Raw genomic sequence first — 23,953 nt, 5'->3', positions numbered from 1 at the left:
AAAGGGCCAAACTAATCTTTTAATGTCGACCTCTGCAACCTTTTGTAATTGTCCAAAATGGTTTTAAACTTAAAATATTCATGCTTACCTATTGAAATTACCAAAAGAATAGTATTTATCCAAAAGCTTTGTCAGATTAGAGCAATAAAAGCACATTATTTGTATTGAAAATAATGTTGATTTAATCAGTTATCATAAACATTTAATCAGGGAATTGATTTTAAAAAGTCTCCGAGTGTATTTTTGCGTGACTGGTTGAGCATCATTTTCTTCAGCAAATCTTTGTTCACCACTTGTTTTTTCAGTTTGTCCTTTTTCAACGAATTGGCAACTACAGCAGGACTTACTTTAAGTTTTGTCAAGGCTGATTTGGGGGTCGAGGTCATTGGCGATTTCACTGGAATTGGCGAGGCACAAGGGGAAGAGGCTGCAGAGGAGAGCAGCGGCGAATGACAGGACAGATCAGAACTATTCAAGGACATTCTCAGGCCGCACAATTTGTCCTTCTTGCTCTTTTTCCTCTTTTTCTTCAATGACTGAGGTTCTGGGGTCTCTGGAGGGGGAGCAACTTTTTTCGGCAATTGAAATTCTGATGTTTTCTGGCACATTGGGCACGTCAGAATCTTCAAATGAAAAAATAAATTAGTTGATTTGCATAATTTGCAAAAATTTATCATATTACCAGAGCAGGGCAGTTTTTCTTAAGTTTAGGAACCAGGTTTTTTTCAACAGGTCGCAGCTGCAGTGGGTCAGCTTCATGTCTCTTGAGGACCTTTTTCGATTTGGTTTTCAGTTTCGATTTCTTCTTGACTCGGACTCTGAAGAGCTGCTCATTCCACGAGTTGAAGCAGAACTGACACTTGACTGCGGGCCGGACAGCACCACTGGGCAAATTGAGGGATCCAATTTCTTCGAGTCTCTTACACCTCTTCCTGTACCAACAAAATAGTTCAAGAGCTTCATTTAAATATTTCAGAAGAGATAAATTAGAATTCAATTGTGATGGTCTTCTTCTTGGAGCAGGTAGGGTCCTTGAGCAGGGTGGCGGTGCCGTGAGGGTGACCTTTGGAGAGAAGCAGACGGGTGTGAGGCACTGAGTGCCATGCAGCGCCTAGGGCAGCCTTGGGCTCTTTTTCTTCGGCCGTTGGCTGCTGCAGATGGTTGACGACCAGAAATGCCACCTGCTGCTCAGCGGCCAATCTCTTCAGCAAGGCGGCCGCTGTTTGCAATTTGGCCAGAGTGCGCATCTGGCCGCCGCCCAGGTGAGGGTGTGCCAAGGAGGCCACCGAGTCCAACACCACCAGACGCGGCCGCGTCTCGGCCACCAGTCCTGGCAACTGCACCACCAAACACTCGAGGCTGCGAACGGTCGCCACAGAGATTCGCTTCATCGCCGTCTCCACTGAAATCCAAATTATGAAACAAGATGTAAATTTAACACATAATATGATTAATTTAAAATTGGCAATGGAAATAATTAAGTATTTTTCAAATTGAAATGAATTTGTATCTTTTTCTTTTCATTTTGATTGATCAACTCTCAGGAATTTCTTATTAAAAATTTCCGTATTGAAATGAATGTGAAGTAAATATTTAATAAATTTTCATAGAATTTAATCTTAGAATTGAACTAAATATTTTTCTATCTTATCAACCTTTGGAGGAGGATGACTCGAGTTGGAATCTGCCTCTCATGATTTTAAGGACGGTGTTGGCGCTGAAGTCACCCTTTGTTTGGATATAGAGGACCCTTTTCTCAAGGTTGAGGGCGACGTTGCAGGCGACGGTGTGGCAGAGGCGACTTTTGCCGGCGGCCGGATATCCGCACACCTCGATCAGTTGGCCGCTGGCGAGGCCGCCGTCCGGGAGAAGCAAATCGAGGGCCGGCAACCCTGAAGGTAGCACGGCCGCGGTGGCCACCAACTCGCGGTACGTCTGCAGACCCGTTTGCGCAAAGGGTGCGCTCGCCCTTGCCACCCTGGCTCTCAGGGCACGCGTCTCCTTGCTCTCCGCGTCGTCGCCCAACAGCAACTCGCGCACACTCCTCACTCTCCTCTTCAGCTGCCGACCCTGCAGCAGCTCTTCCGGCAGGTCGCCTACCTGATGATGGGCCATGACCTGACAAGTGAGGAAAAAACTTACAACAAGTGGGCCACGAGCAGGCCGTGGCCAGCGGCTCGAGGGTCCAAACTCTGCGACAGCCGCCAAACGAACTCCACCTCACGGTTCTGCATCACCTACGAAGGACGATGCTCAGCTGATGCTCAGGTTCGCTCAGTTTTTTAAGTGTCTTGTTCTTTTTTTTTTGGCATATATTTGTGCACGAAAAAGTCATCCCACGTGTGTTCTTTGTTTTTGTTTTGTTTGCCACTGCGGATGGAGGGATGGACCTCTTGCGGCATCTCTGTGAACGAAAGAAATTGCAACAAAAAATTCTTTGATTTTGAGAATTTTGCATTTGGTTTTATTGCTTTAATGATTATATATTTTTGATATTTTTCTTTTCATTGGCTCAAAAGCCATGTTTTCAGGGATTGTTATATGTAAAATGTTTTCTATGAGTGCATTTAAAATTTACAGACAATTCGGTCTGCCTCTCCTTTACTTACACCCCTACCCCACCCCTTCTCCCTGTCAAAAATCCCAGCTGCAAAACGTAAATAATTGTGATCGTTACGTACGTATAGGACTTAGGACTTTACCTGTACGTTCTAGCAAATTCCGCGAACCTTGCAAAAACATAAAACATGAGACTTAATCTTCCCCTTATTATGTGAGAGCATTTGGCGGCGTGAGGATTAGTTAATCAGGAGCTAAATTCCTGAAGAATTTCAATAATTTCACAAAAGTCTTGAAGGTTAATCATCAAGGCGATTTTATTTGTACATACATTTTTGCCGACAGCGCCGAAGGTAATTTCGCATGCTTTATTTTTACATTAGAATCTGTGTGTGTCTGGGATTGTGGAAAAGCCCTGACCAACAACCATGAACGAAGACCACAAGGAAAAGGTTCCGTTTCCAAAATATACACAGAAAATTATTTTAAATTATTTATTTACGATTATTTTTTTGCAATTTGATCTTATTTACTTAACGAGCTTGGCTAAATTGTTGTGTTTTTAAATTTGTTTAATTTTACCAAACTTTAAATTTCTTTACACTTATAAAATTGAAATATATGTATCATTTTTTTTTTTTTTTTTTTGTAATTTTTCTTTTGAGAAACAAGTTAATGTAAAATATTTAATCGTAACAGGAATTATATGAAATGAGTGCCGATTTGGCGTCGACGAGCGGGTGCGATTCGCCTCGGAAGCCCATCAAGTCAACGGCTGTGGTGAAACTTTCCATCTCGGAGGCACCAGCTAATTTTGAGAAGCTCACACTGAACACAAATCTGAACGAGCCGCCTTCCAACTGGCTCTCAACAAAACAGACCAACGGATCACCCTTTGGCTTCTCCAACCCATCAGGATTTAATAGGTATTATACATTTCCAAAGTTTCATAAAAATCTTAACTAAAATAATTTCTCAGCTTTCGAATTGCAAACATGTTTCCTGACTGTGTTGGTGAGGTGGACGTTGTGTCGGATGCCGAGAACATAAAGAAACTGCTCAAAATTCCCTATAGCAAAGGACCTGTAAGAATTTTTTCCCACTTTAAAAAACACAAATTAACCATTAAATAACATCAAAGGTCAGCATGATTGTACACAGGGTGGAGAACACCCTGCTGATTGATGAGTTTGACATCCACAAGCACCTGATGCGGACCGCCGAGAGTGAGTGGAAGTGGCTCCGCAAGTTCTTCTTCGAGCACATCATGAGTACCCTCAGTTCTAAGGTAAATTAAAATATAGTTAAAATAAGGCTACAATAACAAATCTTTTGTCTGAAACAACAGGGGCTGTACCAAAAGGATTTCAGCAGGGACGCAGTGCAGGAACGTCGACTAGTGTCCAAGTTTTTGTACCACAGTCTACGGGAGGCCGCAGAGATGGACACTCCTGAAAAGGGCCAGACAAGCAAGGAAGACGACCTGCAGCCTGAGGGCGTCCCCATGCACTGGTCCAGCCTTCCTGAGCCGCAAATCGAGATGCCGGACAACTCTGTGGGCCACGAGTTCGCCAGGAATGTAGTTTGGACCTTTGAGGATATTCAGATGCTCCTGGGCACTGACATGCCCATTTTTGGTGGTGACACTCATCCCTGCATAAGCCTAAGACTGAGGTATGCATTTATTTTCTAATTTTTGATGATATGTACTGTGATAAAATAATCTTTTGAATTAAAAAAAATTGCAGAAATCGTTTAAATATAATAATTATTTGATTTTTGTTCACAGAGACATGAAGAAGCCGATTAATGTCCTTACCGGCATCGACTATTGGCTAGATAACCTCATGTGCAATGTTCCTGAAGTTGTTATGTGCTATCACTTGGATGGATTGGTTCAAAAGTCAGCTTAATTTTTAACTTAATTATAATTTGCTCATTAATTAAAAATTTTTCCAGGTATGAACTGATAAAAACTGAGGATCTTCCACATCTGCCAGGCAGTAAATTTTCACCCAAGCTCATCCACGATGTAGCTCAGAACATTTTGTCTTTCCTCAAGTCAAACGCCACCACACCAGGCCACACATACTGGCTATTCAAAGGTACTAAATATAAAGAAAAATACTGCAGTTGTAATAATATTCTCTATTTTAGGTAAAAACGATGATGTTGTTAAATTGTATGATCTGACGACGCTCTGCAACAACGATCAAAATTGTAACGAAGAGAATCCTTTCACCGTCCCAGTTGCCATGCTGCTCTACAAGTAAGGATTTGTCTTTTCAATAATTTTGCGATAACGATGGTTTTTGCAGAGTGGCTCGCAACATGAAGCGACACGACAGCAAACAGCATGGCTGCATAAAAATGCTTCTGGAGCACTGCATTTCTCTTTTGAGCAAGGAAAAGCACACTCAGGTTTGCAAAAATCTCTAAAAGATAAAATTGAAACATCAAATTTTGTTTTGCCAGGTTGTGACCTCTGCGCACTACATGCTAGCAGACCTGTACGTCCCTGCCGAAACTAGTCCGTCAAACCCTGCTTTTCCTGAAGAGGAGGAAGACGCTTCTGAAAAATTGAACGAAGAGGAAGAACCTGAGGAATTTGAAGAAAATGGAAACGACGTTGAAAATGTTGAGGTAAATTTTAACTTTACTTTAAAAAAAGTTATTAATGAAATTTTCACTCTAGATTGGCTCTCTGTGCTGGAAGAACTCATGCACAAAAGTTTTGGAGAAGACGACGCCGCCTCCGCTGATTGGATCAGTGTATGATCGGTGTCGAAACAGTCTGAGACACATTTCAGATGGACTGGTGTGTCTGCGGCAGCTGGACACAAGGCAAATCCAGCAGGAAGAGGAGGAACCCAAGATGGCCCACCCATTCACGGCCATCCCCATGCCTTACACCAACATGACCAGCATGGTGGTGTCACCAACAAAGGCTGAGGAGAGGCAACCGCCAGAACCACCTGACCAGTGGAAGGCGCAGCTGCTCACCCTGTTGTACGAGAAGGCCCTGCTGGTCACAGCTGTAATGACCCAAAACTGTGTCACTACCGAGCAATTCGGCGCTGCCCTCCGCCTGGTCCAAGTCCTTCTCACCCTCAACCTTGGTCTCCAAAAGCTGGCCAAAGTCCTTGGTGTCAAGCATGTGGGTTTTATTTTTGCATTTTAGTTTTATTTTTAATGAAACTATTTCCTTAGGGCAAGGAAAGTGAAATGGCAGCCATGAAGAGTTTCCTTCTGGGCCAGGCGGGCGACGCGTGCTGCATGATTGTGCAGAATTGGAATAAGGTGGAGCAGTATCGAAGTGACATCAATACCAAAGACGAGCTCATTGAGCCCATTTTGAAGCAGATGCAGCTTGACGTTGGGCCCACTTATGGTAATCATTCTTAACTATATTATATTATTCTTAATTACATATATTTTCCTGCCAGACGATACGGTGCCAGTAGATTTGGACCTGCCAAATGTGGAGGACGTTTTGAGATCCAGCCTTGAGTGTTACATCCAAGCCGTCAACTCCAAGCCTCCAGCCGACCAAGTTCCCGGCATTCAAAGGCGAATTGGAAACATCCACAACGAACTAGGTGTCTTTTACATGACCCAAGCAAGTGGTAAGACCTAATAAAAAATCAAATCAAAATCACTTTCCAATCATCATAATTCTCTTTTGCAGCTGTTGCAAGTGAGCGGGGAGTTAAGGACAGCCAATTTCAGGTGCTGGTGAAAAAGAGCCTGAGCGAATTGGAAGCTGGAATTTCTGCTTTCGAGAAGGTGGCTGATGTGAGCAACCTGGCGCTGCTGCTTTTGAACACAGGCAGGTTGATGAGGCTTTGCTCACACGCCATGTCTCCCTCGTGCCGCACGCCTCTGCAGGGCCAGGAACGAAACTACTATGTAAAGGTAAACAAATAAGTTATAATTTATTAACTTTTATTCAAAATTTTGCCGTCATTAGGCCTTGAATTACTACCAAAGAGCATTGTTTGTGTTGGGTGAGCGAAGTGAGAAAAATGAGCAAATCTGGGACAGCGTCAACTGGCAGTTGTCCACCACTCTATACAACATGGCTGTGATCCTGCAGGACTACCCTGACAACAGTGAAAAGGTTTTGATACTAGTTTACCATTTTAAGTAATAATAAAAAATAAAAAATTAGAATCAAGAGGAGCTGGAGAAAGAGGTGGTAGAGCACCTGCAAAAGGCTCTGCAAGCATGTGACCTGACCACGCCAGGTCGGCAACAGCCAATGTACCAATTCAGGGCCGCTTCCATCCACCATAGATTGGCTTCTCTCTATCACAAATCTCTCAGGTAGGATTTAAACCTTGCTAAATATGTGTATATTTATAAAATTATGCATTTTTCAGGAATTGTTGTGGAGACGACCACAAGAAAAAGTTTATCCAGCAGTTGTGCAAAATGCATTATGAGAAGTCGGCAGAGATGTATAAGAGCTTGGAAGGATTGGCTGAGTTCCTCAGGGTACAGCTTGAGAGGGTCGCCTTTGCGGAATTTTCAGCTGAATGTAATTTTTTATCAATTTGCATGTACCTTTAAAACTAATTAACAAAATGAAATTAGGCACAAATGGTGTGGGAGGCAAAAAGTCACTGCTGGTCGGTGCGGTGGATTTAATCCTGGGCAGTGAGGACGTGTTGAAAGTGGTGATGAAACAGAAAGAAACGCCTGACGATGAAGACGATGAGCAACTCAAGTTAGTGCTGCTGATGGAGCAGAGACTGCAGTGCATCCTTCTTTCCCTGGCCAAACTCTCGTCCAAGGACAAAGCAAACGCCAAAGAGTCAGTTTTGTTGTAAACATTTTAATTGATTTAACATTTGGCACATTTTGATTTCAGAACTCATTTCAAAGCCATGTACGCAGCAACCTTGCACAGAAGCAACAAGGAAAAGGAGGAACTGCACTCGGCAGCCAGCAGACTTTGTTCAACCATGCAAAAAGTTTCAGAGCTGAAGAAAAGTGTGTAATTGCAAAGGGATTTTGTTTGTGATAAAAGAGTTTAAAACCAATGATCAAATATGTGAACGTAATTATATAATTTTGACTGAAAGTTATAATAGTGTATGACATTGACTTGATTAATAAAAAGTGATAACAACACAAATAATTGATATTGCATTTAATTTTTAAAAAATAAATTCAAACTTAAAGCAAAATTTCAATGCTGTGTAATGATCGCACAGCCGCGGATTGTGAGCACGATCGTGTGCGCCCCCACCCCACCCTCGCGTACCGCCTCTCAGTGCGGCGAAGTGCTGCTGAATTGGCGGAGCTCAAATGGTCCTCAGCGAGCAGCATGTGAGAATGTGCGGTGCTTTGTGAGGAGCGTAATGATGGGCACCATTAGCCTCCTTCTGCTGGTGCTGGCCTTTGCCGGCGGCCAGCAGTTGGACGTGGACACCACCCAGGCCAGAGGCCAGCAGGACCCGCAATCGGCCGCCCTTGCTCCGTAAGTGTGTCAGATTTTTCCCTACATTAATTCGTGAAAAAAAAATGAAAATGCGATGTTAAAAGTAATAAAAATAGTCACGCAATTTAACTTGTCATTCATCTCGCATGTTGACAGTTTAATAAACGCTCAACTTCTTGATAAGGATCTTTAATTGCGGCAAAACTCTACATTTTCTTACGCTTTGCATTGCACGGTATATCAGAGTTATTCACAAGAAAACGAATCTTATCATTATATATGATTATATTTTATATATATACATTTTTTTTTCCAACTCGTATATGCCTCCGAGCATAATTTTTTCTTTCTTAGCGCGCGGTGCCAATCAGAAAGGCATTCAGATTCCCAGAACAAAAGTATGATGAGATTTAAACTTGTCATTAGTGCGGTTCTGCTACTTAATTTTGTGGTTGCGATTTGAGGATGAATTTACGGCACGGATTTTCCGTTTGAGTTTTTTAACCTGCGGCACACGTGTTTTGTACGTGAGTGATAAATTTGGAAAGAGCCGATGATCGATTTTAATGCTCGCTGGAAACAACTTGGGCCGGTTGCTAAGAAACTGGTTGGGACTTTTGTTGTGACGCCGCCGCCGTACTAAAGCCGGTCACGAAAAAGCAAGAGCCTGACTTCAAATTCAAATCGATGTCAATGCATGTTATTATCCAAATGAAGCTTAATTTTTTATTTAAATTAAAAAACTAATTATTTATTTTATTTTTTTAAATAAAAGTTTTTAATTTATTTTATTTCTTTTCTAGCCAAGATTTTATGATTTTTCATTACTTTAATAATAAAACTCCAATTTATTTCTTGATGGGTGGTGAAAATTGGCCCGAGCCAAAAAATTAAGTTGCAAAATTAAACGCGGCCCGCAATTGTTTTACTTATTATATTTATGAGCCATTGTGCATCACCCACACGCGTTAGCTGATTTGATGGCAAAGGACACACCTGCCCGTGTCGGTGCCCACCAAATTATAGCAATCACTTATTATTGTTGTTAACAATTTTTTTCGCAAGTAGTGCCAAGACCTGCCGCGGTCAACAACCTCGCCAGGGCCGCTCTTGCTTTTTTTTTTTTTGCTTTTTAGTTTCGTAGACTCGCCAGGAGGCACGAGAGAGACGGACGCTTGCAGGCCCATTATCAAGTGTCTGGATTAAATTTTTTACGACTCGTGAGTTGAAAAGAAAAAGCAGGGAATCCCTTGGTGTGGCGTGGCACCGGCGAGGTGGCGTATTGACCGAATAAGGGCCACCTGGCGAAGTGGTGCTTCGCGAATTTTATAATTATGCAAATGAGTCGCGCTGGAACCGTCAATCTTATTGTTGAAGAACGAAAAGGCTGCCATAGTAAAAATTCCTTTGTTAATCATGAATCACCTCAACAAGAATGCGGCAAAACTATAATTAATTTAACTAGATAATTATTAGGGAAATTTATAACATAATTTTCGTTCAGAAAAAGTTTTTTAAAAGTCACAGTTGTGCAGGAATTTTTGTATAAAAGAATTTAAGAGTTTCAATTTTAGTTTTCATGAAAAATTAAATTTTTTATTCTGCAAATTAAATAAAAAGTCACAATATCTGGATTTCTCTTTTTCAGAGATTGCAAAAAAAAGGGAATTTCTCCCTAATTGTAAGATTCATATATTTCTGGCTTTATAACTCATGAGCATTTAAAGTTTCTTTATAATTTTGCAACAATTTGATTTCTTTTTCAACTACACTGCAGGCAATCACTCTCTCAGCTGAGCGTATGTTTCACAGCAAGGGTGTTTTTTTTTTATGGCTCAATTTGGGCGTGCGACAAATACTTATTATCGCGCCGTGTCGCCGCTTTTTATTTTTATTTTTAGCCGCACTCGGTCGGTCGGTGCAGCACGATTGGAATTCATTCAGCTCACTCTGAACTAAATGGCTCGTCTTCGATTCGCGGCACGTCCCCATCGCGCCGCGCGCTCTCTGCCCCCTGTTTGCTCTCCCTCGCGATGAATATATGGAATAATTCGAGCTGCGAGGAGACAATCTCGCCTTTTCCAACAACAACTCAATCGACTGCCGAATTAAGTTGTGAAAACAAATCAAAGCACTAACGGACACAACCGGCACACACACCTGCACTCGCCTTCCCTGGAGGGAAATCTCGACCGATAAATTTTCCTTATAAAACGCGCTACTGCTCTTGTTTCTTGCCGAGAGACAATGAGAAGACAATGACAATGGGCTTTGCGTGCAAGATTTCCATGTAATTAAATAATCAATCTTTTCTAATGCGCTCATTTAAAAATTATTTAATTATGCAAGAAAATAGCTCAAAAATATATCTCAAGGAAAGTTTATGGAAAATGTGAAACCGTCAGAAACTATTGCATTATAAAAACCAAACATAGAAAGTTAGATTTTTAAAGATTTTATAGAATTTTAAAAGGTCATTAATTATTATCCTCGCAGCCTTTTAAGTTTTTTTCCTGCTTTTTTGACCTTTAATTCTTTTATTTCACAACTGTGGGCAGTTTTCAGTCTCCATATATAAAATTATTTTCAATTTAAATTCCTGGCAGCTGCATTTATAAATGCAAAGAGTTGTCCAATTTATCTTGCGAGGAAGGCATCGCAGGTCGAGTTTTTCGTCCTCTTTCAGCTTCTCGGTGCTTTCCTTCGACTCGTTTTCTATTCAAAGCCGGAGGGTGTGCCTCGCAAAGTTGTGAAATTTACGAGACAACTCGGCCGAGAGATGCAACTTACACTCCATACACTCACAATTAAGTATCAAAATATAAACGTGTAATGTAACGAGAATGCGCCTCAAGGCCAGCAGCTGGGCACTTCTCTCGGTCCAGCTTCGTTTGCAAAGCGAGGAAAACGATTCAAAAACGTGTACATCAGAACTGGCGAGAAATTACGATCTCTTTAACGGCCCTATTTAAATTTCTCATTACGACCAAAATTTTGCAAAAGCCAGACCCATTCAAATGCAAATCGAAGTGAGAGATACAATCTGAAATCCACATGCAAATTAATTCTTCAGTCTCCGACCAGCAGTGCGTTGCTTTTTTTATCTCCTGACTCGCCAACCACTAATTAACGATGAGAATTCCAACTATTGATCAGAGTCGATTGTCAGCAAACAGCCCCCGGTGTTTTTTTCTGAACGTTTAAATATTTACGGTTTGTTTATCTAACGATTTTATCTGCAAAAATTTATAATATCAATAATTTTTAACATGCCAGCAGCCATAAAGATGAAAATCGCGAGTTTAAATAAAAAAAAATCTCTCGCAGGTTTTTCTCCCAAGTCAGGTTTATTTATATAAGCCTTATTTACGTTGGCGGAATGAGAATGTTTTGGCAATGGTGCTGAGCGTCATGCTTGCGGACGAGAGTTTGAATGAAAATTAATAATGCGTGCTGCGGGACACACAACACATGCCGGTGTGTGCTGCATGGAGGGCCAAGTACGCGGCTGGCATCGCATTATTAAAAGGCGTCGAGTCATCCATAGGATAGGCACAAAGAATCATCACCGAAAAAAATTAACTCGCTTTTGTGGACATGCTGACTTCGAAGGTCAAAAATGATCCACACGTGTCTGCGTATAAAAAAAAGTCAATCCAAAGATAGAGAGAGGCGCTTCATCGTTATTTTTAGAGATTTGAACGCGTGTGATTAATGGATCGTTAAAATGTGATTTGAGACATCTTTTTTATATCGTAATTAAATTTTCGTCTTCTTGCGTAAGACAATTTCGTCACGTAGATTTTGCGTGAATAAAAATTCTCCGCTCGCTCCTATCGTCAAATTTTGTGTTTTCGGTTCTCACAATAAAATTGGAATCGTTTTTGGCATAATTTCATTTGTGCGTGCTAAGTCCATCTACTTCCCATATCAACGTGGGTCTGCTGAGAATTCGTCACGAAATTTACACGTGACTCTCTCGCGGACTTTCAGGTGGGATTTGAGATAAAAGTCATTAGCCATTAGTTGTGAGACGAATCCTGATGAGCCCGAATCGTCTTTGCAAGTGGTCGTAATCGTTCTTTGTTCTCCCAGCCATAAAATGAAAAGTAAACAGAATGCAACATGAATTCAAATTTTTAGATTTGGCACATCCAATGTGAAGCAAATCCCAGCGAAAATAATTCTGTCTAAATAAAAAAAAAACTCCGCCTAACAAGGCTCCCTGCTGAACGCAGAGGCGCGCACGTGGAGCATTAATAAATTTGCAAAGGTATTCTGATTGCATCAAGCGCTGGTCTGGCTGTCGTCGTTTTGAGGAAAATTAATGCCGTATGTGCTGAGAGATTTTTTTCAGCAGTACCAAATATTGGTGCAGCCGCTGTGATTTACAAGCGCAGACGTAACTCCGGGTCAAATTCACTCGGCGCTTTATCTCTCTCGTGCGTCAAATCAACACTTATTTTTCATTTTCGCTCCCGCACCGCGGTGAGAAATGCAAACAGACCAAAAACGCTCCACTTTCCTCATTTTTTTAAACTTATTTCGTTCATAATTTACATTTTTTTTTAATTTATAAATAAATATTTGGAGCAAATCAATGTTTTGCATTCTCTCTTAATACTCCATTCGTTTTTTTAATTAATGTTAACAATTAAATATTACTTTAATGAAAGATAATAAATTTATATGCACTTACTTTAAATTAATTTAGCTTTAAGCAATTACATACAAATTTGCAAGTACTTTTCTGAAGTCTGTCTTGGATGAAAATTTTCACAACACTACTTTGAACATTTGCACACAAAGTAAGTAAATTACGTTTTTGAACAATTCTTAGAGGCAGCGTACACGCTGATGGCGATATTATAGGTACTGCTGTAATTTAGAGGTGCATTGTGTTTCGAGCGTTTTCATTCCCACGATGCACTTGCATGTGCACTGCGGCAGAACAATATGCCTCAATTTCGCCTTTTTGCATTCACAGCCAAATACAAAGTGACCTTCCACACCAGAGTCATCAGAATAAACGTTGCCACTGTTGTTTGTTTTACCGCCTGAGGAAAATGTAAATCTAACAACTTTAATAGCCAGGCTGATCAAACACGCAAAAATTTAAAAAGACCCAAAAATATGTTTATACATTTTTCCTCGCCTTCCGGGTATTCCCCTGTTCGTCAAATATTTGCGGTCTCGGGGAAATGATTGCGTTTCGTGCAGCATCCGTTTGTGGTCACAAAATAAGTTCCAAAACTGGCGTTGCAATCAACTCTAATTGCCCTTTCATTCATATTCGGTGTTTGTTCTCCGCAGCAGAAAACACCCAAATGGGCTGGGCCCCCACCACGCTCTGCTTAACTATGCGATCCGCACCCAACGGAATCAACTAAATTGCAATATATTTATTTCTAATGAATAGTATAATTATATAAGATGATTTTTTTTTATTTATACAGTGAGTAAAAAATGGACAGTGAAGTCGTGCAAATTACTAGATTTATTGAAAAAAATCGTTTGTTTTTCGAAACGAACAGCGAATTTGAAGTGTTTGGGGAAAAGTTAAATTAATATTAAAAATTCTCGGGAAAGTATATCAATCGGGTTATTTTCAATTTAAAAAAATCATTGCTTCAAATTAATTTCTGGTCAATTAAATTAATAAGAACTTTCTTTGAACAATATTAAAATTTAAATATCTTTTTGTTCAATTTTCCATAAAAATAATCTATCAAGCCTATTAGTATTAGTAGAACAAAAATATAATATATAAGAAATAAGCTTTTCTTCAAAAATTAGGTGTTTCATTTTCACATTTATTTTATCAAAAATTACAATTCGCCACGCCAAGTTGTCGGAAAAAATGTTAAATTCTATTTATTTGAAATCATTTGGTAGTTGAAAGAATTTATTCAAGTGTGACATTGTAACTTTGAAAACTGATACTGCGGCGGAGCGACGTGTGCAGGTTGCCAAATCGGATGTGCAATACGACGTTATAATAAGAGGGAGAAACTTAAGTAAGACAAAACGATTCATCTCGCGGCGGGTTAATTCTGCAGTCAATGGGCGCAATCGTTTCCGCGGGTGGTGCGCGCCTCAGCATATCGGGTTTCAGTTACGCACGCGTCCAATTAACCCTTGCTCTGAACCCTCGGCACAACGCACGCCTCTGTTTTGCAAAGTTAATTAGCGAGAATGTGATCGAGTGGATTTTGTAATGAGATAAAGACAGACGAGAAGAGATCAGCGATCTTCTCACTCTTATTTCATTGTGAATTTTTGCTTAAATTATTTAATTGAGTTCGAGTTTTAATATTATTTGATGAATTCAAGAAAAATCAAGTTTTAATGACGTTTGTTGTCGTTAAAATTTGATATAAAATGTATAATATAAACTGTTTTATAAATATTCAAATTAAATTATAATAAATTTTCACATGCCATAATCTTTTTCATTATTTTATTTATAACTTTTCAAATAATTGTCTTAATACATAATAAAATATAAAGAGTTTTTAAATTTCTAATAAAGCATTAAATATAAAAATACTGATAAACGTATTTTATTATCTAAAATTTACATCTTATCGCAACTGAACTTTATTTTCATCTTTTTTTCACCGCATTTTACTCTTGGTACAATGCAGACTGCAGGCAAAGTTCAAATGGCGGAACGATTTCAATTTTCGCGTCTGTCAGGTCTGTATGTGTGGCTGTGCGCGGAGCAAATTTGGCGAGCTGGAAATTTTCAGCCGGCGTGATCAGCGCTTTGCTCTGCACGCTCGGTTGAGTGGCGAGAGGAAGCGATTTCTACCTGCCGCATTACAATAACCTATAACGCACAAAAAAGACACACCCTGCGCTTCAGCATGCATGTCATGGGCACTTTATTTTTACATCAGACAGGCCTTTGTTCGCTCGGTCAGATTTCCGAATTGGAATTTGCGGCGCGTTGGCGCTGTTAGTTTTCAGATAACCATCGGAAATAATCCGCGGTAATTGTTTTATTGACGCGCCGTTGAGAACAAAATCTGGTTCAACAAGATGCTTATCTGCGAAACCACTTATGTTTAAAGAGGGTCGCGAAAATCGAGTTGTCCGCGTAGGCTTACCCAAAGTTCATGAACGAAATTTAATTGAATTTTAAACATCAAACAATTTTTATGAATGTCTTTGTTTTCCAAAGAAAATTTGCTGTGATTGCTCCACGCGTGGTGCGGCCGTCGTCGCTGTACTCGGTGGCCGTGGCCGCGCTTCCGGGCCTGGAGGACCGCCTAAAGGTCAAGGGCGCCCTCAGCAGGGATGGTGTCCAGTTGGCCACTAGCGGCGTGGAGGAACTTCGTCCCTCTGGTATGTCACAATTTGTTGAAAGATTGGAACTCGTACAATTAAAATTCAGCTAATTATTAAAAGTTAATTGATATGAATTGAGCACTAAATAATTATTAATATTTTGTTAAAATTCTAAATTTGTTCGAATATTTTAAATAAAATAGAAAGGTTTAAAAGATTTCTCAATTGATTTGAATTTCCAATTTTATGGAATTTGTACAATTTTTCATGAAGGTTCAGTGCGACTGTTGATGATGGTGCCGGGTTCGAGCGCGCCTGGGGATTACTCGTTCAGGGTGGAGGGTCACAACGTTGAGACCGGCGCCAGGGTTTTCACCAACACAACCGCCCTCAACTTCTCGCCGCGTTTCCTCACCATCATGGTGCAGACCAGCAGGCCCATCTACAGCAACGGCCAGGACGGTACTTTTCTTTGGCAGATCTCTTGTTAATCAGGCCATAAATAAGGTGTTTTTAGTCAGGTTCAGGGTCGTGTTGCTCAGGATGGACATGAAGCCTTTCGACGAGGCCGTCACCATTTACATGCAGGTCAGTCTTCCAAAAATTTTTTGAGTTATTTAAATTTAAAAATATTTGAAAGGATCCTCTGGGCATGGTGATGAGACGCTGGATCAGCGCCGAGACTAATAATGGTAAGATTTTTTTAAAAATTTAATTTAATACTATAAATTTAATTTAAAAAAGGTGTTGTGAGCCTGATGTTCCAACTGCCGCGTCTGTGCCGCGAGGGCATGTGGTCGGTCCGTGTGGAGGCGCGCGGCCAGCTGGAGACGCAGAACTTCCAAGTGCGCACTCACTTCATTCCACTCTTTGAGGCAATAATTACAATAGTTTGAAATTTATTTGATATTTAATTGGGGGGAAGCAGGTGTTAATGTTCACGCCGAAGTACGCGCTGGACACTGACGAGAGCTTCACGGCGACGACAAATGCAATTTCCTCAACAGAGCGCCTTGCTAGAGGTAACGGCACCCTCAGGGTCTTCGGCCACAGGTTCGCAAGCGCCGACGGACGCAAAGACTTGGAGCCCAAACTGCTTTGGTCTGAAACCGTCTTTATTGTAAGTGTAATATTGATTTCAATGAATAAAATTTTTATTAAATACATTTTATATTTAAATTATATAAAAAATGATGAACTATAACATTTTTAATTTATTTTTTATATAACACTTTTTAGGCAACTGGAGTTGAAAGCTGGGAAATCGCCCTGAGCAGGGTGGAGGCCCACATGGGATTGCCGTTGGCAGGCATCGAGGTTCGTCTTCCTTTCGTATTTTTTTTTTACCACTTGCTCCTTATCAGAACGAGTTTTCGCATCGAAATTGCTAACATTAATTTAAAGCACCAACGTTCTTGAAATTTATTACACGCCACGTCTCGCGAGTTTCTTTCTCGCTTTAAACACATCAGAAATGCAGAACGGTGCTCTTAAAATGATGCAATTTCCGCGCGTAATAAATTCAATTGCACGACCCATTGCCAGCAATGAAATTGTCGGAACAGGTCAAAGTGGAGCTGGAGGTGATGGAAACCTTCTACGGCGACGTCAGGTCGGGCTTTTCCTGCACCCGGATCATCGAGGCAGGCTTGCAGCTCAGGTTTTTGGGCGCCGCGCCGCAGATCTTCCGACCAGGGATGCCCTTCGAGGGACAGGTCTGTGAAAAATATCTCTAATTTGCAAACAAAGCTGCGAAAACGATTTGAAATTTTAATGAGAGGGCTCTGGGAATTAAAACGCAAAAGCTGCACGCTTGGAGAATTTTATTGCAAAGGAGCAGCCGTGCGAAAATTAGTGCTTGATAAATATAGTATTAAATTTTTACAACAATTAAATTAATCTCACGCTGTAATTAATAAATTTTTGAGTTGATATGATATGACCAATGATTTTTAATAAAAATCAGGAAATTGCCTGCTGAATTAAAATTTTAAACTAATTTAATTTATCAATTTATTTTACCTAGTAATAAAAATAACATGGAAGATCTACAAAAAAAATTCTGAACCGTCACGACGTGTCAGGAAATTTGTGCCAAATAAGTTAAAATTAATCTCGCTTATAGAAAAATATTATTCTATTAATTTTTCTTGAAATATAAATTTTTTTACGTCTGTTCCTAACTATAAAAATACACACAGGTTGCCATTAGTCACAAAGATCACGAGAAAATCTCCGAAGAGCTGCTGCAGAACTCGCGCCTGGAGATCCGCGCTTTTGCCAGTCTGGAGAGTGGCGGTCGCGTCGACCTGCCCGAGGTAAAGATCCCGTCGGCCGCGGATACCAACCAGGAGCCCCACTACCTGCGCGAAGACTGGGACGAAAATGACGTCGCCGACATCATGCAGCCTTTCTTTGACCAACTCGCCTTCCGCCACTTCCGCGCCACCGGAGTACACAAATTTAAAATCATGGTCCGTTGTTTATTTTACCTTATAAAAGAAAAAAAAATTAAAAAAAATTTGGTGCAGACTCCTGAACGGGCGGTACGAATCGAAATCCAAGCGACCTTTACCGACCCTGAGGGCAAAGTTGAGTCTGCAGAACTAAAATTGGAACGCCACTTTTCTCCAACAGCTCGGTAATTAATGCTTAATGCATACATTTTTCTAGTAATTATTATAATTGAGAGATATCTTGGGAATGTATTTTTCCAGATACATTTCAGTGACGACAAGCACAGAGACAGGCAAACCCGGTGAATATGCAATTTTTCACGTTTCTGCAAATTTCCTTGTAGAAAATTTCATTTACATGGTACAAAATTCCATTTATAAAGTAACAAATTTAATTAATATTAAAAAATAAAAGGTGGTCTCGAAAGGACTTCTATTGATCGTAGACAGCATGGACGCGTCTTACGGCGGCGCCACGACTTTTGCGGTACCAGTGTCCGCGGAAATGAGTCCCGCTTTCCGCCTAGTGGTGCTCGGCGTCACCAGGCAGGGCGAAATCGTTTCCGACGCCGTCTGGCTCCCTGTCGAAGGAATTTCTATGCACAAAGTTAGACTCATCAATAAATAATTAAATGCTAAAATTTAAATTAAAAAAAAAATAGGCTTCAATGAAGCTGAACCAGGCAAAGGACCACACTAAAGACACAGTTGAATTTGAGGTCAGGGCTGAACCAGGCGCCTTCTTTGCCACGCACTCGTTGAACGTCTTCATGTACGAACTGCAAGCGGGAAGCGAAATCACCCGAGCCAGGGTCATGCGCGCCTTGCACTCGTTTGAAAATGAAACAAGGCAAGTGACGAAAGTAATTTATTTTGGCAAATGTGAAATTAAATGCCTTTATGCCAATCATGAATTTACATTTGGTTAAGAAAAAATTTAATTAATTAAAAAAAAACTACAGGGCGGTGCACAAAGTTGCTTGGAGGGCGAGAGATGGTCTCAGAGAGGATCAGAACGCCTTCTTCAAATCAGGAAGCTACGGCCCTGACGCCAACAGGACTCTCCAAGAGGCAGGGCTGATCATTATTACGGATGCCATTGTTCCTTCCGTGCCTGGTTATAACGGAAGTTTGTTTTTCAAATTAAAACATTTTGGGAAATTGAAACAAAATTTCAATTGCAGAAGATTGCAACTCGAACTCTTCCATTCCAATGCTTCCGTGTGCTATTAGAGGTTGTTTTCCAGCGAGAAAAAAATGCGACGGCCAAAAGGACTGTCCTGACGGGTCGGACGAATCCAATTGTGAGTTGAACTAATTAGAAAAATTATTTTCTAATTCTAAATTAAATAAAATCAACCAGGTTACGAAGTGGACAATTTCCAGGAACAGGTCCACTATTCCATAAACAGGATGAGTGGCTACACAGTAAAATTTGGAACTTGAAAACATCCGCAGACTTAATATAAATCTAAAATTTAGGACTTGTACCAAGTGGGTGATGGTGACTGGGGCTGGTTTGAACGAAACATTGGCCACCATGGGCGCGAATTTGACAAAATCGCCGTTGCCGCTGTCACCAACACGTGGTACATTTCTGGATTCAGCGTCAGCAAGGACCACGGCATCGCCGTCCTGGCCGAGCCCCTCCAAGTAAAATTTAATATTTCGGTAAAAGAGATTTTTTAAATTTATAATCAAAGCACGAGAGCCAACGGCCGTTCATGGCGAGCGTTGAAGGCGCGACGCAGTGCCGGCGGGGCGAACAGGTCGGTCTGCGGTTAATGCTGTTCAACAGGGAACCAGGACTGCACGAAATGCTGGTCACCGTCATTCTGCACGGCTTGGACGACTACCAGTTTGTGCACGTTGAGCAAAACGGCGTCGTCTCCAGCTACGGCGCCCGTCTCTCGGGCGGCGACCACCACCACCTTGTTTGGGTAACAAATTTTTACCTAGTCAAAACTTTTCAATCTTCAAAGCAAAATTTTCAAATAAAAATAAAACACTCATAAAAAGTTTGAAGTTCAGGTTCAAATTACTTTGGGTGTTGGAACTATCATTTTGAATATGAATTTTTTCTTTAAAACTCTTCTCTTTTCCAGATTGGTGAAGGGGGTGAGCTACAGGTGGACATCCCTGTGCGGCCCATGATCGAAAAGGGCGAGGTGGAAGTTCGAATTACAGCCACAACGCAAGTAGGCTTCAAGGAACTGACGCACACAATTAACGTTTTGGGCGAGGGCGCCCCCGTCAGCGGCCATACTTCCATTTTCCTTGACCTCAAGTCCAGGGCGACCGTTTTGCGCTACCTGAACATCCCTGTGGAGGAAACACCCATTGTGCCCTACCATGATTGGCGCCGCTATGTCTTCGGCAGTCCCTCTGGCACCATCATTCTTTCCAGTATGTTTATATTTTTCAATATAAATTTATATAATGAATAAATATAAAAGGTGACTTGATTGGGCCGGTTTTCCCTGAAATTCCGTTGACCACTATTGGTCTGGTGGACAGACACCTGAAGGGAACTGAGGCCAGGGCATCAGAGTTAGGCGCCAACGTGTGGACCTTGCACTACCTGCGCCTCACCAATCGTCTCAGAAGAGAAAAAATGCGTGAAGTCCTTGGCCACTGCAGCACCATTTTTACTCAGGCACAATATTTTAATTTTTTTTTAAATTTAGATAAAATTAATTGAATAATTTAATGTATCAGGTGATGATGAGATTCAACACAACGACTGGCGCCTTCCACAATTGGGACGATTCGCCTCCTAGCGTTTGGTGAGCGGAATTTAAGTTTTTTTTTTTTTAAATTATTTTTATGTAAAAATTGAACTAGGGTGACGTCTTGGGTTATAAGACTGATTAAACACGCGTCCTTCCAAGACTGGGAGGACCACTTTTACGCCGAGTCGCGCATCACTAGCCTAGCGGTAGAATGGCTCCTGCAGCACCAAACACCCAGCGGCGCCTTCTACGAGCCCGACTTTACTTACTCTCGCAGCCCTCTTGATCCGCGCATGCACCCCACGCAAACGGTATACAATAAAACCAAATTCCAAACCAAATTAAGTAGGGTTCTTTGTTTTTTATAAATATAAAATTTTTTGGTCGCCTTGAAAAGAAAAATTGATTTTTTTTTGTTTGAATTTATCGTTGCAGCTGGATCTTTAGATGTAGGGCGTTTTAGTAGACAATTGCTTAATCTTTTTTACAGTTAGATTTTTTATCAACTAAGAAGAAAAAAATTACAAATGAAAAAATAATAAAAGATAATCGCGTAATATTAGAATCTTTGGAATTTTTACCATAGAAAACATATTGACGACATAAACGGCTGCTTATTTATTTAAACGCCTGCCCGTCGTGGAGTAGACGACCCGCTCGACACGCTCATCCAGCCGGTTGCCAACTTTTAAGTCTCTCTCTTGCATTTTCTAGCCGCAGCCCAATGCAACTCGCGGCGAGCGGTGGCGCGACAGCCTGTTGAACGCTAAAAACGTTACCTTGACGGCACACGTGCTCATCAGTATTCAGGAGGCCCTGAACTCAGTCCAAGGTGGTCTCAGGGGCGAGGCCGCCTCCGCAAGAGACAGGGCCATGAGGTATAATATAATAATTTTGGTCTGCGATTCCGGTATAATCAGTTTCTGAATAAGGTACTTGGAGCGGCAGTTGAACTCAATGATCGACCCGTACGAGGTGGCCATCACCACCTACGCCCTGACCCTGTGCGATAGCGTCGAGAAGGACATGGCCTTCCGACGTCTTTCCGCCCTGGCCCTCAATGGAGACGGTTCGTGTTGGAAAATTAATAGTTTTAAAAACGGTGTTAAAATAATTTTTTTGAAAAGATGGTGAACTGTACTGGTCGCGGGTGAAGATTCCTTCAAACCCAATCAAGTACGAGAACCAGCGGCCCTTCGTGGAGCCGGCGCCAATAGTCGAAGGTGACTCGGTGGCCGTCGAGGCTACCGCCTACGCCCTGCTGACCTACATCGCGCGCGAGGGCATTGGAATCATCCACGAACGCATCGTCCAGTGGCTCGTCTCCGTCAGGGTCACATTCATCGGCTACTTCTCAACTGTGGTACGCATCCTGATTTTTAAATTTTTTTATTATTTTATTTATATAATTATATATATTTTTTTTAAAAATATCATAGGAGTCGGTGCTGGCGCTGCAAGCAATGACAGAGTTTGCCTTCAGGGCTCGCCTCCTGGACATTACAGACATGAGTGTGACCCTGGAATTGCCCAGTTCGGGCGCCCTGAGGCATGAACTACGCCTCCTTGGCAATGACTCCGAGGCAGAATATTTTACCACAGATGTAAGATAGAAAATAAGTTAACGAGCAAAGAATAAAAAAAAATTACAGATTCCAAGCGTGTGGGGCCATTTGAATGTGGTGGCCAGAGGTCGCGGTCAGGCTCTGGTGCAGATGGACGTCGCATGGGGCGTTGACCACGACCCTTTGAAGGACGGCCCTTCTGAGGACTCATTTGACCTGACCGTCCAAGAGTACTACTCCGACTTCAGGAACAAGTCAAAAATCACCATTCAGACTTGCTTCAGGTAATATTTAACATATCAAAGTTAAAACTTGAGTTGATGTTTTAAAAAGATGGGTTCGGTCGAGTCCTTTGACAAGTGGCGCGGCTGTGCTAGAAGTGGAGCTCCCTTCGGGGTATCACATGCTCGAATCGGACGCCATCGCCCTGGCCAGGTCAAATGTGCACCAGACCCTGAGAGAGGGCCTTACTGTCCCCGGCAAAACCCTTTGGTACTTTGAACACGTAAGCCAATCAATTTAATACGTTAAAAAAATTAAATCTAAATTAAAATCAGATTCCTCCTGAATGGAGCTGCTTCAACCACTCAGTGATGCGCTGGTTCCCAGTGGCAAACATTTCCCTTCACCGCTCTGTGTTCCTCTACGAGATGTATGCTAGAGGTAACACTACTTTTTTTAATTATTCAATTATAATTAAAAAAATATTTGCGCAGAGCGATTTGTGCAGGTCCTGTTCAACTCGACGCCTTTGTATGTGTTGAACATCTGCGAAGTGTGCGGCTCTTACCAGTGCCCATACTGTCCACATTTCAGCCGCGCCGCCTTCGACCAACTCTCCGCCGCCGTCTTAATCTCTGCGCTCGTGGTTGTTTTGGTCAGAAATTTCTAAATGTGAATAATTATATGAATTTAAAAAAAAAAACTTAAGAACGGCCGCCGCGACTGAATGGCCGCAAGTCAGAAAGTGATGGGAAATAATCTCATGCTAATTTAGTTTTAAATAATTTTTTACTGTCACTTAAGTTAAATTTTGTTTCCAAAAATACGAGATGTACGATTGGTCAAGTCAAACGGCTAACCTGGCTTTTCAATTGTGAATTAATGCATTTTTCGCTTTAAAAGTTAACATAACTCTGAAGGATAAGCAGTGGTGGGCCACCTGTACTAACAACGATCTTGGACTAAAGCGAATTCTTGTCGCTGATCCTCTTATCAATAAATCCGTCCTTGTAATAAAGATATTTTTGTAAGAGATAAGATTTCAAGAGTCATCCAATCATTAGATTAGATATGCTTAAAATAATTGTTACAGTTGTAAAATTTTTGCGGCAACTCCTCTATTTATTTTAGATTATTCTGTAAATTTGATTATATAGGGAATGATTTTAATTTGATGAAAAGTTTTGAAGTTTATAATTAAAATAAAATATTAAATCTCACTTCTATATTATTCTTTCATGAACCAAAAAAAATTAACACAACGCTACATAGTGCTCCCATAGTTCGCACTGTCACACTTCTCGTCTATGTATTTACTCCTTTAATTAGTAATTTTTGTTTGCTCAGAAGGATGTGTGCCACTTGCAAGAAACATTTTCAGAAAAAAGAAATAAATCATTAATCACAAACAATTTTGGTTTCAACTGCGATTAAGAATAAAATAATAACAATTAATTTATTAATTCATCTTTGGAAGTTTTGTTATGATTTTTGCAAGCATAATAAGAAAATAATTTTTGTTGAGCAGAATCTAACGTGATAAAAAATTGAAAAAAAAAATTGGAACTTCCTCGCCAGTGCTTTAAAAGCGGTAAGGTAAATGTCATTTACAAAAAAGCGACAGGAAATTACCAGGAGCTGTGCTGACGACGGCCAGTGTGCGTGTGTTATCTGCAGCAG

The 23,953-nt window shown here is 41.0% G+C and overlaps 3 protein-coding genes across 4 annotated transcripts; 2 read left to right on the top strand and 1 right to left on the bottom strand.

The window, feature by feature from the left end:
- Positions 1-148: 148 nt before the first annotated feature.
- On the bottom strand, positions 149-2,391 carry LOC132202878 (DNA repair protein RAD51 homolog 4-like). Of its 2 annotated transcripts, none has more exons than XM_059630167.1 (3): positions 1,656-2,391; positions 683-1,402; positions 149-623 (listed from the first exon to the last, which is right to left on the bottom strand). In XM_059630167.1, exons 1-2 carry the CDS (start codon positions 2,113-2,115, stop codon positions 987-989), a joined length of 876 nt encoding a protein of 291 aa, XP_059486150.1. In that variant the 5' UTR covers positions 2,116-2,391; the 3' UTR covers positions 149-623; positions 683-986. The 2 variants fall into 2 exon arrangements, with proteins under 2 accessions (XP_059486150.1, XP_059486151.1); XM_059630168.1 differs by having other exon boundaries at positions 155-623; positions 683-932; positions 2,143-2,380.
- Positions 2,392-2,683: 292 nt separating this feature from the next.
- Positions 2,684-7,696, top strand: LOC132202872 (erythroid differentiation-related factor 1). Its single transcript, XM_059630149.1, has 19 exons — positions 2,684-3,011; positions 3,259-3,485; positions 3,539-3,644; positions 3,701-3,847; positions 3,908-4,233; positions 4,349-4,462; positions 4,519-4,664; positions 4,717-4,828; positions 4,878-4,980; positions 5,035-5,202; positions 5,255-5,716; positions 5,770-5,950; positions 6,006-6,185; positions 6,248-6,474; positions 6,530-6,679; positions 6,731-6,885; positions 6,942-7,099; positions 7,156-7,375; positions 7,433-7,696. Exons 1-19 carry the CDS (start codon positions 2,988-2,990, stop codon positions 7,560-7,562), a joined length of 3,336 nt encoding a protein of 1,111 aa, XP_059486132.1. The 5' UTR covers positions 2,684-2,987; the 3' UTR covers positions 7,563-7,696.
- A 153-nt stretch (positions 7,697-7,849) lies between these two features.
- LOC132202870 (CD109 antigen-like) lies at positions 7,850-23,487 on the top strand. The gene is made up of 31 exons (XM_059630147.1): positions 7,850-8,044; positions 15,192-15,355; positions 15,572-15,760; positions 15,816-15,886; positions 15,939-15,990; positions 16,043-16,173; positions 16,227-16,418; positions 16,538-16,615; positions 16,864-17,013; positions 17,500-17,772; positions 17,830-17,939; positions 18,016-18,115; positions 18,170-18,361; positions 18,417-18,604; positions 18,717-18,883; positions 18,939-19,058; positions 19,118-19,182; positions 19,237-19,407; positions 19,458-19,694; positions 19,860-20,160; positions 20,211-20,410; positions 20,473-20,540; positions 20,599-20,797; positions 21,201-21,364; positions 21,419-21,555; positions 21,614-21,849; positions 21,926-22,090; positions 22,139-22,335; positions 22,385-22,556; positions 22,609-22,714; positions 22,768-23,487. Exons 1-31 carry the CDS (start codon positions 7,926-7,928, stop codon positions 22,941-22,943), a joined length of 4,890 nt encoding a protein of 1,629 aa, XP_059486130.1. The 5' UTR covers positions 7,850-7,925; the 3' UTR covers positions 22,944-23,487.
- Positions 23,488-23,953: the final 466 nt, after the last annotated feature.

Source organism: Neocloeon triangulifer, unplaced genomic scaffold (genome assembly GCF_031216515.1).
Source record: "Neocloeon triangulifer isolate White Clay Creek 2 clone unplaced genomic scaffold, ASM3121651v1 ptg000015l, whole genome shotgun sequence".
Classification (NCBI taxonomy): Eukaryota; Metazoa; Arthropoda; class Insecta; order Ephemeroptera; family Baetidae; genus Neocloeon; species Neocloeon triangulifer.
Note: the sequence above shows the minus strand (reverse complement) of the source record. Positions and strands in the feature narration are given on the sequence as shown.

Bases quoted from the DNA above. Each gene is read 5' to 3' on its own strand.
- LOC132202878 (XM_059630167.1), bottom strand. From the start codon at position 2,115: ATGGCCCATCATCAGGTAGGCGACCTGCCGGAAGAGCTGCTGCAGGGT. The intron at 1,403-1,655 runs GTTGATAAGATA...TTTGGATTTCAG, and splicing joins CGAGTCATCCTCCTCCAAAG to TGGAGACGGCGATGAAGCGA.
- LOC132202872 (XM_059630149.1), top strand. From the start codon at position 2,988: ATGAACGAAGACCACAAGGAAAAG. The intron at 3,645-3,700 runs GTAAGAATTTTT...ATAACATCAAAG, and splicing joins TTCCCTATAGCAAAGGACCT to GTCAGCATGATTGTACACAG. The intron at 5,717-5,769 runs GTGGGTTTTATT...CTATTTCCTTAG, and splicing joins AAGTCCTTGGTGTCAAGCAT to GGCAAGGAAAGTGAAATGGC.
- LOC132202870 (XM_059630147.1), top strand. From the start codon at position 7,926: ATGATGGGCACCATTAGCCTCCTTCTGCTGGTGCTGGCCTTTGCCGGC. The intron at 17,773-17,829 runs GTCCGTTGTTTA...AATTTGGTGCAG, and splicing joins TACACAAATTTAAAATCATG to ACTCCTGAACGGGCGGTACG. The intron at 18,884-18,938 runs GTTTGTTTTTCA...TTTCAATTGCAG, and splicing joins CGTGCCTGGTTATAACGGAA to AAGATTGCAACTCGAACTCT.